The sequence below is a fragment of the Miniopterus natalensis genome, chromosome 20 (genome assembly GCF_054644295.1).
Source record: "Miniopterus natalensis isolate mMinNat1 chromosome 20, mMinNat1.hap1, whole genome shotgun sequence".
NCBI classification, from domain to species: domain Eukaryota; kingdom Metazoa; phylum Chordata; class Mammalia; order Chiroptera; family Miniopteridae; genus Miniopterus; species Miniopterus natalensis.
Window position 1 is genome coordinate 12,212,959 of NC_142100.1, and position 17,309 is coordinate 12,230,267.

Below are 17,309 nucleotides of genomic sequence, written 5' to 3' on the forward strand. Positions count from 1 at the left end.
CCACATGCTGTCAGTATGCAATTGCCGGCCAAGGTGCCCACATGTACCCATTGTTCTGTGGGGCCTGGGGACCAGATTCCGGGGTCCCAGTTGGTCAGGGTGTTCCGACAGCTGCTTCACTCAGGTCAGGGCCCACTCTGCACATGGGTCTCAAGTCTAAATAAGAGCGTGGGTGGCAGGACAGCACTGAGCCACAGGGTCATCTGTCTTGCAGGCTGCCTGGCTCCAGGCTCACTGCATGGCCTGAGGCCCCTCTCTAGGCCAACCCCTACCCTGTCCCCTCCTTCCAGGGATTGAGGGAGGGGCTAGAGCGTCACAGGCCAGGTGCTCTCCACCTGGCCTGAGGGCCGCCTTCCCGCCGCCTTTGCATGTTTTTATGGTGCAATGAAAATATGATTTTAATTCCTCAGATTGTTTGGTGTAACCTACAATTACCCTCGGCGACGTCCTGCACACTTCTGCTCATGGCTCAGATTGCACAACGACATGGGAGGGAGAGGGGCTGCTGCTCAGGGGCCAAGCCACCCCCTTCGGGCCTCACCCTTAGCCCTGAAGCTGGGCAAGTCACCCACTAGCTGGCCACCACTCCTCTTCCTTTTCTAGCCCACTGAGATGCTGTCCCCTAAGGTCCCAAGGCCCCTAGGGAGGCAGGCACGCAGAGGGGGGGAAACAAGCAGTTATTGAGGGCTGGTTGGAGGACGAAACTGGTGCGGCAAGGGGAGGTGGGCCTTGGCTGAGGCGGGGATCTAGGACTGTTGGCAGGGGGCAGAAGTGAGCATCAGCTCACAGGAGGTGGCCAAGATGCCCAGGCTGCAGTCCCCCTCCAAACCCTCTGCAGGCTGTTGGTGTCTTCCCAGCATCTCACAACCCTGACAAGACTCCCAGCCTTTCTGGCAGTAGCAGGGAACACCCGCCCCCACGCATGCTTCAGCCATGCTTTAACACGGCGGGGGAGGCTTGGCTGAGAGAGTGACCACCTTGCTGAGCCAGAGGTCCTGGCAGGCAGAGTTGCCTCCTGAGAAACAGGTTGGCATCAGGCGGTGCCTGTGGCTTCAGGTTAGGGCTTGCCCCTGAGGACCCTGGGGTGGTTTGTCCCGCAGTGTCTGAGCCACACACCTCACTCGCCTCGCCCAGGCAGCAGCTTGGAGGCACAGGCAGTGCCCTGGGCCCCAGCCCACTCCCCAGCCTGACGAAGGCCTGAGCCCCTCACCTACCACTCCACTCTGGGTGCAGAGCTGCCAGGAGCTGCTGCCGTGCGAGTGACCCAGGACCCTGCAAGAGGGGTGCCCTGAGTCAGCCAGACAGGGCATGTGCCATCTTGAGAGACCCATGACTTCCAGACCACATCACTGAGCCCTCCAGGCCCTATTCAAGCTCCAGGTGCTCGGGACACCCAGTGAGGGGGCTGATTGCATGGCCTCAGTGCCCTGTGCTCACATCACTCCCTGGAAGTGCACACATTGGTGTCTGGCTCTTACATGTACATCAGGGTCCAGGCCAGGGCTCTCTGGGGTGGGCCACCAGGAGCCACTCCTGCCTCCCCGAGTTGTTCACAGCCAGCGGGCTGAGCCTCCCAGGTTTCCTCTGGAAGCCACTTCCCCTCCCTTCCCACCCCAGGGACCCCCACCAGGCAGAGGCAGAGCTGAGTGACTTCAGGAGCGATGCCCTAGGGAGGGGGCAGGGTAGACAGGGGTTTGGGCCCATTTTACAGATGCTGCTTCTTGCCCACATGCACGTGACCATGGGATGGCCGGGGCCCCAGCCTTCAGACCCGGGTGTAACGTCTGCGGGACAGGACAGTCCCATGCACTCCTCTGCAGACCTGCTCTGCCCTGTGCCCACTCCTCCCCCATCTGCCGCCCCAGCTTCCAGCAGTCTCTCGGGTTTCTGGTCCTGCCACTGAGGGCTCCAGGAGTCCTGCACATCCTGGTCTCCCGCCAAGCACCTGTGCCAGCAAGGGCAGCGAAGAGGTCACCAAGTGGGCCCCATGGGGCCCAGAAAAGCATCTTAGAGCTGAGCTCACCTAATCCCAGCCCCAACATGCTATGGTACTCGGGTTTCCCTAATCCCGAAACCCAAACCAGGGCCCAGCAGCCTTCCCAGCGCCATCTGAGCGGGCAGCAAGAAGACCCCCTCCCGTGTGCCTGTTGTGTTTAGAGCTGACCCCCACCAGGACAGGACAGGGAATTGGGCACCCACAGACCCAACCCTGACGAGCCCAGGTGAGCTCAGAAAACAGCTGAGCCCTCGGCTGCCTGGCTGGTCCAGGCAGGAAATTCAAAGCCATTGGCAACAACAGAACTGCCAGGCAAGACAGGCCCACCTCAAGCCTGCTGAGGTCCTGGCCTCTAGGGTTTCATGGGACAGTGATCTGGCCATGAAATTAAGCTTTTTTCCCCCTAATAAAATCGGGATCTTTTTGGCTTATAACTGATGATCAAATAACACCAAATGCTTGGGAATAAAGTGGAACCATAAAGAAGAGACCGTGTGACCTTGTTATGTAACAGCTGGGCATCAGGAGCCAGCTGGGCCCAGCTCCCTGCCCTGACCACTGACCACTGACCCAGCCAAGGCTTCCAGGGGACTGGGCACCGGGCATATGTATGTGAGCACTCCAGCACGGGGCACCCCAGGCTCCCTCTCTATAGTTGTATTAGCAAGGAACACAGGCCATGTGCAGTGAGAACAGTTAATGGCACCTAGTGGCCTTTATCATCTTTGAAGAATTTTTATACCCATAATTTCCCCAGAGCAGACGTAATTAGCTCCTGAACTGCCAGGGTCAAGATAGAATCACAGAAAGTCCATGCTGTAGGAGAAGGCAAAACTGCAATAGATCCACCCTAACAAATATAAAACCAAGCCTACAAAAATGCAAAAAGAAAGGCCTGCTAAAAGAGAGTCAGTGCACTTTAGAAGAAAACAGAATCCAAAGCCTCTACAAGTGCCATTCACAATGTCCAGAGTGCAATAAAAATTACTAGACATGTGAGGAACATGAAAATGTAATTCCTAACCAAGAAAAAAAAAGCACTTAATAGAAACCAGCCCCAGATGATGCAGATGTTGGAATTAAAGTTTAAAACAGCTATTATAAATATGTTTAAGTGCTCAAAGGAAAAAGTGGCCATCTGAATAAACAGAAGGAATTTAAGCCGAGAAATGGAAACTAAAAGAGAACCAAGTGAAAATCCTCGAGTCAAAGAATACAACAAATGAAAAGGTAACTGGATGGCCCTGGCCGGTGTGGCTCAATGGTTAGAGCATTGGTCCGTGCACCAAAGGGTCATGGGTTCAATTCCCAGTCAAAGGCGTGTACTTGGTTTGCAGGTTTAAGCCCTGGCCCCAGTCGGGGCATGTGAGGGAGGCAACCCATCGATGTGTCCCTCTCACCTGGATGTTTCTCTCCCTCTCTCTTCCTCTCTCTCCCTCCCTCCCTTCCACTCTCTCTAAATCAGTGGAAGAAATATCCTCAGGTGAGGATTTACAACAACAAAAACACACACAAAGATGTTACAGGAAAAGACAATAACAAACCAATATCCCTTAAGTACGTAGATCAAGGTCCTTAACAAAATGTGAGTGCTGGAACCTAGCAATACATGCAAAGAATTCATTATGGCCTGGTGGGGTTTATCCCAGGAATGCAAGCGATTTTACATTCAACATTCAATCCTTGTAATTTGTCACATTAACAGAATGAAAAAAAAATTGTGATCATAGCAAAGATGGAGTAAAAGCATTTGACCAAATTCAACACCCATTTATGAAAAAACAAAACTTCTGCAAACTAGGACTCAAAGGAAACTCCCTCAACCTAATAAAAAGGCATCTATGAAAAACATTGACAGTTAACACCAGACTTAATAGTGAAAGATCAAAGACTTACTTGTACACTAAAAATTACAGAACATCACTGAAAGAAATTAAAGAAGTCTTAAATAAAAGGAGAGTCAACCCATACTCGTGTGTTGGAAGATAATATTGTTAAAATATCCATACTGTATAAAGTAATACACAGATTAAATGCAATCCCTGTGAAAGACCCAACAGTGGGTCCCCCCTCCCCCTAAAAAGAAAAAAAACTCATTCTAAAATTCATATGGCATCTCAAGGGACCTCAGTAGCTAAAACAATCTGGGGAAAACAAACAAACAAAAAAAGTTGGAGGACTCACACCTCCTGATTTCAAAACTTATTATGAAGTTGCAGTAATCATGAATGTCTGACATAAAGGTAGACGCGGAGACCAATGGAATAAAATAGAGATTCCAGCAAAAAACCTTTGCATATATTGTCAATTGATTTTTGACAAGGATGCCAAGACCATTCAATGGGAAAAGGACAGTCTTTTCTACAAATGGTACTGGGAAAACTGTATATCCTCATACAAAAGAATGAAGTTGGACCATTCCCTTACACCAAGTTTTAAAAAACACATACCTTAAAATAGATCAAAGACCTAAATGTAAGAGTTAAAACTATAAAACCCTTAGAAGAACACAAGGGAAAATCTCCACAATATTGGATTTGGCAATGATTTCTTAGATATGACACCAAAACAACAAAAGAAAAAATGGGTAATGCTACTTTATCAAAATTAAAAAGTTTTGTGCATCAAAGAAAACTATCAAGAGAGTATAAAAAGATAACTAAGATAACTCACAAGATGAGAAAAATATTTGCAAATCATATATCTGATAAGAGGTTAATAATCAAAATATACAAAAAACTACAAATCAGCAACAACAAAACAACTCAATTTAAAAATGGGCAAAGACTTGAATAGACTTTTCTTCAAAGAAAACATACGAAGGCCAACAAGAACATGAAAAGATGCTGAATATCACTAGTCACAGGGAAATGCAAATCAAAACCAAGAGATACCACTTCACACCCATCAGGATGGCTATTATCAGAAAAGCAGAAGAGTCCTGGCTGGTGTGGCTTAGTTGGTTGGGTGTTGTCCTGTGCACCAAAAGGTTGCCAGTTTGATTTCTGGTCAGGGCACATGCCTGGGTTGCTGGCTCCCGGGGCACACAGAAGGCAGCTGATTGATGTTTTGCTCTCAATTCAATGTTTCTCTCTCTCCCTTTCCTTTCCCCTCTTTCTAAAAATCAATTTTAAAAATCTTTAAAAAAAACACACAAAACAGCAAATGATTGTGAGGATGTGGAGAAATGAGAAACTTTGTGCATTGCTGGTGGGAATGAAAATAGTTCAGCTGCTGTGGAAAATTTTGGCAGTTCCTCAAAAAGTTAAATGCAGGTACTCAAACAGGTATTTGTACACCCACGTTCATAACAGCATTAGTCACAGTAGCCAAAAGATGGAAGCAACCCAAGTGTCCATTAACAGATAAGTGGATAAACAAAATGCAGTATGTACACATAATGGAATATTATTCAGCCTTAAACAAAATTCTGATAGGTGCTACAACATGGATGAACCTTTAAAACTATTCTATCCCTGGGCCATGTGGCTCACTTGGTTGGAGCATCGTCCTATACACTGAAAGGTCATGGGTTGGATTCCTGGTTAGGGCACATACGTAGGTTGCAGGTTCAATTCCCAGTTGCTGCACATATGAGAGGCAACCAATCAATGTTTCTCTCTCACATCGATGGTTCTCTCTCTCTCTCTCTCTCTCAAGTCAGTAAACATATCTTTGGGTGAGGATTAGAAAACACACAGTTATTCTAAGTGAAATGACAATGTGTGATTCCACTTATACAAGGTACCTAGAATAGGCAAATTAATATAGACAAAGTAGAATAGAGGTTACCAGGGACCAGAGAAAGGGGTGGTGGTCAGGAGTCAGTGTTCAATGGGGACAGAATTTCCGTTTGGGGTATTGAAAGTTCTGGAGCTGGATAGTGGTGAAGGGCTGCACACAATGTGAATGTAATTAGTCCCACTGAACTGTATATCTACAAACGGTTAAAATGTTGAATACTATGTTATGTATATTTTACCACAATTAAAAATATACAGGGTGTCCCCCCCAAAATATGTATATAACTTTAACAGCTGATAGGTCAATTTTGAAAATGAAATGTATTTTAATAAACACTGCCTTTATAATTATTCAAAGTGTGTATATACATTTTTGGGGGGCACCCTATGTATATACTTAGATGGCCTGAATGGAAAAAAAGCAATTTGGACCAAAACAGTCCTTTTCTGATGGCCTGGCCCAGTTGGGTTAGTCTTTTACACAAGCCTGCTGATGGGCCCTGAGTTGGCCTTAGCTGCCTAGTGCCTGAGGTAAGCCTAGCCGTCGGGAACTCCCCCTCTCCTTTGAGGCAGGAAGTTTAAATTATCAGGTCAATTAGGAAAGATACAACCGAAAAATACAAGTTTCATTCACGCTTCAAGGAGGCGTTTCCTGGCCGGGTGCCACTTTTATTATTTTTGGCGGAGGCTGCTGAAAGCCCCGCAGACCCCGGTGAAGGTACAATGTGATCTTTGATTTTCGTTTCAAAGATCAAAGAGAGTGAGTTTGGGTGTAAATGCAGATAACATTTCAGAGATCCTTTCATGAAAGGAGTCACTAGACCAGGGCAGAAAGGGAGCTGGTGTGTTACGTGTGTTCGCCTTGAGAAAAATAATTTTCCAGTGAATTCGGCTGTCCATGGCCCCAGTGACTCCTGGCCTGCATCCAGGTCCTTGGCCCAGGGGACATCAGGTCCTTGGGCTGGGGGCTAGCACCTTCTCCCACCTCTTGTCTAGGCTCCGTGAGGGCGCGGGAGGAGACATGGGGCAGTGCACGTGCGGAGCCCCCAATCTCATCCTTCGCTGGTTTTTCCAACGTCCCTGGGTGCGGACTGGGCACCCTACTCCCGGGCTGCAGGCTTGGCCTTGGCAGCCTGCCCTCCCTGTCCCCCCGGGGTCCAGCCTCGGCTGGGGTAGAGCAGCACAAGCCCACTGATGAGAAACCGCGGGCCCCGCCCGCCAGCACGCAGGCGGGGGTCCCTGGGGCCCGCGCTGCCCAGCCCTCTCGCCCCGCCCTGGAGGTACGCAGAAGCGGGCCCTTTAAACACGCGGCGCTGGATGGTGAGAGGCTTTCGGAGGAGCGCTGGGCCCCTCTACGCCCAAGCCCCCCTGATCCCGCGGCCCCCAGTGCCCCGCTGACTCGAGGCAGGAGCCGCGGACGCGGTGGCATCAGCGCCTGCATCTCTGCGGCTGCCAGGTGGGCGCGCGGCGCCTCCCGGTAGCTACTCAGTCCTCAGCCCCCGGGAGCAGCCCGCCCGCGTAGCTCCGCCCACGCCGGCCCCCTGTGCGCGCGGCCCCGTGTGCTCTCGTGGCAGCCGGCGCGGCTCCGGGCTGAGCGCGATCCCGTCAGCCCCCGCGCCGCGCTGCCGCGCTGGCAGGGCCTGGGAGCGTCTGCGCGGCCGCGGCCGCAGCCCCGGGGCGCACGGCGCAGGCGCGGCCCGGTTGGGCGCCGGCGTAGGGAGGGCCTAGAGCCGGAGCGGCGACGTACGGGAGGCCGTGCGCACGCAGGGGGTGTGGCTGCGCAACGCGGGGCAGCCCTGCGCTCCTCGCTGCTCCGAGTTGGTGTCGCTCTCTTCGGCTCGAGGGTCAGTGGGGCGGCGAGAACCGGGGCGACCGGCGGTGGGATTCCGCCCTCCGTCCCTTCCCGAATCCCCGTCCGCGGAGTCCCCGGTCTGGGTCCCCGCTGTCCTTCTGGCCAGCGGGCCTCAGTTTGTCAGTCCGCGCCGGGGCTGAGGGGGCCGTCTGGAATCATTTTCCGGTGGTTCCCGCCGTCTTCGTCCCCAGAAGTAGCCCCCACCTCGCCTCACGGCGGGCCGATCTTGTTTTCCGCTTTCTAGGTGACACTTGGACTCTCGCCCTTGGAGGGAGACGCGTCCGCAAGGTCTCTGGGTGCAGATTCGTGGACTCTGTTCGTGGGCGCCTGGCGTAGCCGTAGGTGGGTCGGATTCCTGTTGCGGTGAAGCTTGTGAGCTCACATTCCCGCGGTGTCCTGCATGGTGGTTGCGGGAGGGGTGGTGCAGTGGTCTGCCCTGAAGTGGAGGCACTTGCTAGGGGGCTTCGGGCAAGTTATTCTACTCCTGGGGCCCCGGGGTCTCCTCGGAGTAGAGAACGTTCCAGTGTTTCAGGTGCTGGCTCTGACTTTGTGGAGGCAACTGCGCGTGAGCCGCGGTACTAGCTCCTTGATAGAGCACTGTCCAGTCCAGGAGAAGGGCCCAAATTCCTCCGTGCCGGGCAGGGTGGGGAGAGGAATGAGAGAGACCAACAGGTTGATAGTCGCGAGAGAGCCAAGGTTCTTTCACCAGTCAGGCCCAGGCTTAGGAAGGTTCAGGCTTAGGCAGGGCTGGCTCTTTGGCACAGAGAAGCGTTCTTCCTGAGGCAGTGGGCACACAGGAATAATGATGAGTTGGGAGGGTGACAGCTAGGACTCTGAGTGGGGTTGGGAGATCCGAACTGGGAGAAAGGGAGGGCAGAGACCTGGGTAGTGCATTGGCTTCTGGGTGTGGGATGTGGTCTTGGTGGGTGACCTGGCACCTAACCTCAGATTGGTGATAGGAGCTGCCATGTGGTTATTGCTTTTCAGAGCTCAGTGAGGGACTGAACTGGACTCTGAGGGTACTGTATTTATGAGCTGCTCCTTGGGCCTCTGCTGCTGGCAGGCCCTAGCATATTCTTTCCTTGTATTAGGATGAAAAGGGCTTTTATGTGGAAGACCACCCCCAGAGTAGGGGGTATATCTAAGAGCTTCTGTAATGCTTGGGTGGCAGAGGTAGGTGCTGGTGACCCTGGCAACTTTGAATGCTGCAGGTAACCCTGGGAGGTTCTGGGCAGAAAGACCAACAGAGCTGTGCCTTCCTGCAGAAACTCACTCTGATGGGGCAGGTGTGTGTGTGTGTATGTGTGTGTAGATAAATGCATAAGAAACTGCACATGAAGGTGCCCCTAGGTGTGAGTTGATGCAGCCCTGGTATATGAGTGGAGGGGTTGTTGGAGAAAGTGCACAAGGAGGAGTGAAGCAGAGAGTTCTATAGAGGCCATGGGTATATCTCCCTTTGCAGAGAGATTGGGGATGTGACTACCATTGGCCTAGGCAGTGTGAGAACCTTGGGGGAGGGCTCTCTGCACTGGAAAAGAACTGTGCCTGCTGGTAGTTACAGCTTCCTTTCCCCCTTCAGGGCCCTTTGGACTACTCAGGGTTGATGATCACTGCTCTCCAGGCCCTTTGCAGGTGTAACTTTGGGGAGTTGAGAGAAGATGCAGCAAGTGGGATTAAACTTGAGGTATCAGATGCTGGGCTTTTGACAGGGAAGGGAGTGCAGGGAGGTGGTATTTGGAGTCAGGGTGGCATTGCCTGTAGGTTGTACTCTGAGTGATGAAGTGAGTCTGGAAAGCGTGGGGGTAAGGCTAGAGACAAAGAGAATAGCAAGGCCCTGGGCTTCTGTCATACACACAGGTAGCATCTACCGTGCTCCTGATGTTGTAATGTAAAAGAATCTTATTACCATCTGTGCCATAAATTAGTGTTAGTGTTTGAGGCAGCCAGAAGACTCCTTCTAAGTAGACTGTAAAGTATAGTTCATAATTGGTGTGGTGAAGTTGACAGTTAAGTGTTTGGTCTCTAGAGCCAGGTTCAGCTGCCTCTGCCACTTACTGGTTGGTGTGTGGCTGCAGACAAGTGACTTCACTCAACACTCTGCCTTGGGGACCATAATAGTACCAACCTTATGAGAGGGTCAGTGTTTGGTGTGGATGGAGCACTCAGTAAAAGGTTGCTACTGTCATTCTCCTGAAATTCCCTGATAGCCAGGCTGTTCAAGGAAGCCCAGGGGGTTCTGATCTGGCCCCCTTTTCCTTCTCCTGGTACTGACAGCATCTGCCATCACATCTTGCCCTTGAAATGTCACAGGTGGCATTTGCCCGCCTTCTTGGACCTCTCAGGCCAGCCTCCCAGGCCCTCCTTCCATTCAGAGCTCCTAGTGGGTTCCCTCAGGTTTGCCTGCTTGTTGCCACCTCCTGCAGCCCAATGGTGATGGTTGGGCCTAGTTTCTGCTCTTCTCCACCTTGTTTTTGGACAGATTGCCTTAGATGGTGACCTGCGTCTGACAATCCCATGAGCTCTTCTCAGCTCTCCTGAGGCCGCAGCTGTCAGCTCCCCTGACCCTTAGCATTTGCCTGGAACTCCTGGGGTTTGCCACTCCCCTCTCTAGCCCATCTCTGACCTGTTGTGTCCTGAGTATCGCTTCTGACCACCCTCCCTTCCTGTGCCATCTCTTCCTTCTCCCCTTCTTTCTAGTAGTTGGTGCAGGAGCCTCCCTCCACTCCCAGCATGTCTGGTGGCCAGCGCCAGCATAAGGGTTCTCGCTATTCCATCCGGGCTGCAGCCATTTATGCCAACGCACACCCTTGGCAAGAGATCGACTGGGCCTCTCCTGGTTCTGCATTTGCCCTGCTAGTGGATCCCTGGATTGAGCAGCCCTGCTATGGGGACCCTGTGTGCGTGTGCATGACCATGGAGCAGAAGAGCACAGTGAGCGGTGAGGCTGTAGAAAGGGGGCCCCTGCACCATTTGCATGCCTGACCCATGACCCCTGAGGGTGAACTTCCACTGGGTGCCAGGCTCAGACCCAGGCACCTTTGATGGCTCCTCATGGCTGCTGGACTGCATTTTGGCCCAGCTGGGTGATTACATGTCTTTCCAATTTGAGCACTACCAGGACAGCCTCAGCCACGTCTGTGAGATCCTTGGATGCCTGACAAGCTGAGCTCAGGCATGCGCAGCCCCCTACCTCAACGGGGACCTACCCCTGCCTGATGATTATGAGCTCTTTTGTCAGGATCTTGAGGGGTTTATTCAAGAGCCAAACAGTTTTGCTGTGTACCATGTTGCAGTGCCCTACCCCTTGCCCCTGCCTCGAGCCAGCCACCAGTGGCCCTGCAGCTGCCTATGGTGAGGCAGTATTTAGCTAGGTTCTCGGACGTCCTGGCACTCAATATGGGCGCCACCCCCAGGCCTGTCCCAGCCACCCCTGCTGTTTCTAATTTTGACTCTACATTAAAAAATGCTCTGCCTGAGCAGCAGTTGACCAAGGAGAGCAGCCCTGGGCCCGCTGAGCCCCTTGCCTTGTCCAATTCTGCATGCAGCACTAATCCTGTTCTGGTGCGGCCAGCCTCCTCCCAGCCAAGGGAGGTGGCCCCATAATCATCAGGCAGGTGGCCCAAACCTATCCTTGTACTTTCATAATCTGCTAACCCCCCTGCCCAGAAACCAGATCCAACTCACCCAGGGGGTCCAGAACCCCAGAAGACAGAGGACGTTTCTGAGGCAGAGGGAGACCAGGAGGCATCTTAGGTGGCCCACAGGGGGCAGTGGACACCCCAGAGACCCCAGGAGAGCCACCATTTTCTCCTACTCTCCACCCTGCAACCCTGGATTCTGAACAGGGCCCAGGCAGGTGCAGCAGTGCCCCTCGAGATGAAGTGGCCTGTGTAGCTAAGGAGCCCCACAGCCCCCCGTCAGGACCAAGTGCCATTGCCAGGTGACTCTAGACAAGGTGCTGCCAGGTGCTGCGCTGTCCATTTGCCCCATTGCTGGGCAGGAGGTGTGCTTGTTTGGACTCCGCCTTGTCTGAGCACAAACAGCCCACTTCGTTCTTCTCCTTCCCCCTCCACAGCAGACTGTTGGCCTCTGCCCTCTGCTTCTTGTTCTGACTATCCAGTGGCCCAGAGACTGCTTCCTGCTGGGCTCTCTGCAGCATCCCCACACCTGCCTTGGGAGTGCTGTCTCACCTGGGCTTGTTCCCACTGGTTGGGCAGAGTTCTGTAGATCAGTCCCCATCAGATATTTGCATCGTCTTTGTAAACCCTACCCACTGATGCACACACAGAACCCCCTTCAGTGCTGGCCTCAACTGGACTGAGTCTGCTATGCCAGTCTTGTTTGGATCTGGTCCCCTGTTTGGATAGGCCACCCCCCATCTCGGCTTCCTGTGGCCTGTCCTCTGGGCTGGAATTTAAGGAAGGTTGCATGGAGGAAGTGGCCACTTTCATTGTTGAGTGTGAGTCAGATGGTATCTTGGTAGAGAAAGATGCTTTTCTGTGGGTTTAGCAGCAGCCCTGGTCAGCTGGGAAGGCTCAGATACAGGAAGGTAGGATGTAAGCCACCTTTCAGTCTCAGCTCTTTCAAGCATTTTCTCCTTCTGTATGTCAACATTCTAGTCACCTGGTTTTCTTGAATTTTTCTGTCTTCAGTGCCTTTGCCCCTGCTGCCCTTCCACTCTCTGCTTTTCAACAGTCATTGCCTTTTTGCCCACTCTTGCACATTGCTGATTCAGCACTGAAACTCCAACACTGTACATGATTTGTATATCTGGGTAGAGTGTGAGCCTCTAGGGCAGGGGCTCCATCTTAGCTTGTGTCCTGGTACACAATCAGTGCCCATTAAATGTGTTTTGGATCCATGGCTGAACCTGTGGTGTGGTGGCTGCCGACAAGCAGAGTCTTTGTTCCATTGGCAGGAGCACTGTGCCCTTTCTGTAAGGAACAGAGAGGCTAGGCCTCAGCCACAAGCACCCCAGGTCAGTGTTGCACGTGTGGTTGGGAGCTTTGAGGATTGGAAGGTCTGGTTGAGGAGTTGGGCTGAATGGGTGAGAGTGGGAGGCCTGACAGGTGGAGTGTGGGCTTGAAAACTGACTTAGGAGAGCAGAGGTGAAGTGAGGAGCAGGCAGCAGACCTGAGTTGTGAGGCCTCAGGGGGACAGAAGATTGGAATGAAGAAAGACCTGTTCTGCACAGGGACGGCTTTTCTAATAACGAGAACTGAGCTGGGAAACTCCCCCGAGCCAAATTTAACATAGGACTGGTACAGTGCACCTACTCAGGGGAGTGGTTAGGCAAGAATTTCAAGCCCCTTTCAGTTTTACAATTGTGTAAACAAAACAAAAGAACACCTTCCTGGAAAGTAGGGAGAAGAAATAAATGGAAATGGGAAATGCAACTAAAACTAGTTATTTTAGGAAAAACTGTAATAAGCAAATATCTGATAAAAAATTTTAAGTACATTGTTGGGATTATTTTATTTAGTAACTGTCACTTAAAAAGGCTCTGGGTTCAGATGGTTTTATGTGTGAGTTATTTTAAGGTATGGATATGTTGTAAGTAAAATAGTTGCAAATCTTGGAAATAGGCAAAACAAGCAAGCTGACAAAAGAAGTCATGTGCAGTCTGATTCTGATCAGATGCGGAAAATCCTGAATGTTCTAGCCAGCCCCGGTGCTTCTGCGTGGGGTAACACTACTGCCCCTCCATGCTGTTGCTCAGTTCCAGGCACTTCTTTTACAGCACAGGTCTGACTGCTCCCACCTCCCTCAGTCAGCTGTGCCTGGGCCGCCTGTGGATCTGGTGTGGTTGGTAAGAATCAGAAGGGCCCTCATTTGGGCTGGCAAGACAGCTCTGGCAGTAGAACCTAGAGCTGCTTTCTGGGGGGATGGCCCAGTTGACACCCCTGCTATGTTGGTGGCCTCTGCATAGGCTGCCTTTCCTGCCACCATTTAGTGGATCTGGAGTGAATTCCTTCAGCTCAAGATTGCCATTTTCCCTTCTGACCCCCTGTCCTATTGGGGCTTTTCCTTCCTCAGGCCCCAGACAGCTCCTGTGGGCTTGGGTTACAATCTGACATACCTCTCCTGAGGGCCATCTCTGCCAAGGCAGGTCCAAGGGGATTTAGGGAGAGGCCAGATGACCTGCTTTTTAATTTGGAGAATAGGTCTTATTGTGGTTGGGCTGTTGGCAGGAAAGGAAAGGAGAAGAGGACAGACCTCATTGGTGATGGCAAAGGTACCTGTTCTGGGCGGCATCAGGAGAGGATGGGAGGGCTTTGGCTTGGCTTGCCACATGGGCAATGTGTATGGTGTTGCAAAGTGACAGCTTTCCTCTGGTGCTGAGCCCTGCCTTTGGGAAGATGCAGTGGCCCAGCTGCTTTGCCACTGGTGGGTTGGGGAGGGGCGGGCAGGAACACAGGGTCAGGAGAGGAGGCCCTGCTGTGCTTGGTGGGAAGAGTGCCCTTTGAGCATTCACCACTCCTGGCTCTCCACACAGGTGGGCGACCCCAAGGAGGGTGCTCCTAAAAGCTGCAAGGTCTAGCAGGTTTGCAGATGTGCTTAGGAACAGACTGACAGACTGAGGTGCTGGGGCATGCCTTCTAGATGATCATGTCTGTCCCTCCCTTTGAAAATACCTGCAGATTTTATTTCCTAAAGATAGGACACAGTGGGCACTATGGGAGGGTTTTTCAAGTATCTGTCTCCAAGGAAAATTCTAACACCGGAAGTACTGAGGAAAGGGTCCCATGAGATACTGAACATTTTATTTTATAAAGCTGCAATAATGAAGGTGCTTGGAAATTGGTGTGGACAGATGAACAGAAAAGAATAGAGAACTTTGGAATAAAGCCAAATAAATAAGGAATTTAGTTCATACTAGAGGTGTTTCAAATTAATGGGGGTAAAATGGATCATTCACTAAAAGGAGTTGGAACAACTGGTTAGCCATCTGGAAAATAGTAAAACCGGATACCTTTCTCTTTATACCAGCCTATACTCCAGATGAATTACAGATTTCAACATTTTAAAAAGTCATTAAAGTAGCATAAGATGAATTTTTTTTCCAGTCTGTGATTCCAGGATTTACTTTAAAAGTTTTAGATACCGAGAGTTTCCAAAGGCATGGAGAAACAGACCTTTTTATGCAGTTGGTTGGAGAATCAAATACTACGATTTGCCCACATTTCTAGGCACGCAGATGCTGACCACTTGCCTGCATACAGTTGGTCATTGCTCCTTCCTCAGTGTGGGCTTCAGAGCATGGACTTGAGCTTGGTTACACCTTACCTGTTACACTTGGGAGCTGACAATCCTTGGTGTCACCTGACCTCTGTGAGCTGTTATAATAGTTTATCTGCACAGGGGGTGGGAGGGTCGAATGAGGTAAAAGAGTGAGGTAAATAGAGCTGTTATCTGTTATATCAGTCTGGATGTGCCAGATTGTGCTGCAGTAACAGACTTGTAGCATCTCAGCCACCCATCTGTCACAGATCAACTGGGCCACCCTCTGCCCTTTTTAGTCCCTTAGGGACTCATGCCAACAGGAGCCCCACTGGATATGTTTTTCTACAACCACAGAAGGAGAGGAAAGACCCCAGCGAACCACAAGTGATATGTGTCTCTCCCCTTCTGTTACCGTTGTTGTGGCCAGAGAAGCCACACCTGAGTTTGGATGGATGCATCTAATTCTCCTGCGGGTGGGGTGGCACCCTCAGCCTTGAGAAGAGCAAGCATCCACTCAGCAGGACTCTTCAGAGTGCAGCCATCGAGGCAGTGGGTGGCGGGCTGCATTGATGCCCGGGAAAGATGCCCATGTGCCTTTGCTACAGCTGCATGGCTTAAAACAACAGAAATGGTTTTTTCCCCACAGTTCTGGAGGCTAGAGGTCCAATATCAAGGTATCTGCTAGGGTGGTTTCTCCTGAGGCCTCTCTCCCTGGCTTGTGATGGCTGACTTCTCTTTACATGGTTGTCCTTCCGTGCCTTTCTATGTCCTGATCTCTTCTTTTGAGGACACCGGTCATATTATTAGGATCCACCCACATGACCTAATTTAACCTTAATTACCTCTTTAAAGGCCTTATCTCCAAGTAGTCACATTCTGGGGTGCTGGGGGTTAGAACTCTGAATTTTGTGGGGGACACAATTTAGACCATAAAACTACCCCAGATGGATTTCTTTGTTTTAATTTTTGGAATTTTGGGCAGTGCTGTCATGAGAACCCTTCTGGGTGTTACTGAATGCCCATGTGCAGAGCCCCGCTAGGCCCCTGTAGCAGGAAGTAAGTGTCTAGTTGTTCCATATGCAGGACTCTTACCTTTTTTTTAAATTGTTGACAGTATTAAAGATGTCTCCCATTTTCTCCCTTTTTGCCTCCCTCCACCTACCCCTCACCTCACCCTAGGCCTTCCCCATGCTATTATCTGTGCCTATGGGTTATGCATATATGCATACATGTTCTTTGGTTAATCTCTTCCTGTCCCCTCCCTCCCCACCCCCACTGAGATATGTTATTCTTTCTCATGCATCTATTTTGTTCATTAGGCTCCACATATAAGTGAGATCACGTGATACTTGTCTTTCTCTGCCTGGCTTATTTCACTCAGCATATTCTCCAGGTCCACCTATGCTGTCTCAAAGGGTAAGAGCTCCTTTTTTATAGCTATGTAGTATTCCATTGTGTGAATGTCCCACAGCTGTTTTATCCACTCATCTACTGATTATTTTTTTAATCCTCACCCAGGGATATGTCTATTGATTTGAGAGAGAGAGAAACATCCATGTGAGAGAGAAACATTGATGGGTTGCTTCCTGTACGTGCTCCATCCAGGGATCAAAGCTGCATCCTTTTTTTGGTGCACAGGGTGACGCTCCAACCAGCTGAGCCATCTGGCCAGGGCAGGACTCTTACTTCTTAGTTAAGAAATATTTTCCTACATGAGGGTCGGAAACATTACACTATATTCCCAAGTCTTAATGCTTTGCCTTTTACATTGACTGGAATCTGTAATGCCGTGGTGTGCAGAGGGGCCTGCTGTCGGCATCGGAGAGCCTGAGAAGAGTGGTTTCTCCACCCACCTGTGCTGACCGTGTAATAGGAGTGGGAAATAAACATTGAATGTGTGAAGCTGCTGAGTTTGGGGGCTTGTGTTTTCCGCAGCATGACCTATTCTATCCTGATAGAGGACCCCATTTCACCTTTCCCACGGGGCAGGTGACTGTCAGCCTCCAGTGCTGGATGCCATGCTGGCTAAACCTGTCCATGGGGCCATCTCTCATACATGTGTGGCTCCAGCCCACGTTAATGATCTAGTTTCTTCATTATCTGGTAGAGAAACATCCTCCCTTATTCTTCAAGTTGTCTTGGCTGTTTTTTAAAACACGTTTTATTACAACACAGAAGTGGAGAGGATGGTACAGTGGACTGCATTGTGCCCGTCTCCTAGCTTCAGCTGTGGTCAGTCCTCACCCTAGGAGCTCTTTGTTGGTGGACTGCTGGGCTGAGCATGCTCTCTGGGACACCAGGAGTCCTGAGCTCACTTTATTTCTCTTTGGGCAGTGATGTCCTCACCTGCAAGTGGATGACATGATCTTTGTTACAGAGGCATTGAGGGTGGGCCTGGGAGGAGTCTCTGGCCTTCAGGGTGCCCTTGGCAGCCCGTTCCTTCTCTCCTGGCCTCAGGGTTACACAGCCAGGGCTGGGACCTGTGGGTGATGGG

At 51.0% G+C, this 17,309-nt stretch overlaps 2 protein-coding genes across 2 annotated transcripts in view; both read left to right on the plus strand.

Moving 5' to 3' along the window:
* The first annotated feature begins 7,842 nt into the window (after positions 1 to 7,842).
* RTL10 (retrotransposon Gag like 10) lies at positions 7,843 to 13,972 on the plus strand. Its single transcript, XM_087828721.1, is given in 5 exon segments — positions 7,843 to 7,933; positions 10,289 to 10,555; positions 10,557 to 10,887; positions 10,890 to 11,336; positions 11,339 to 13,972. Coding segments are annotated over 4 exon segments (1,209 nt in total). The 5' UTR covers positions 7,843 to 7,933; positions 10,289 to 10,321; the 3' UTR covers positions 11,536 to 13,972.
* Positions 7,856 to 17,309, plus strand: part of GNB1L (G protein subunit beta 1 like) — a 55,634-nt gene continuing 46,180 nt past the window's right edge. The window contains exon 1 of the mRNA XM_016204359.2: positions 7,856 to 7,933. The gene's annotated coding sequence lies outside the window, so the exon portion shown is untranslated. The remainder of the gene's footprint in view (positions 7,934 to 17,309) is intronic.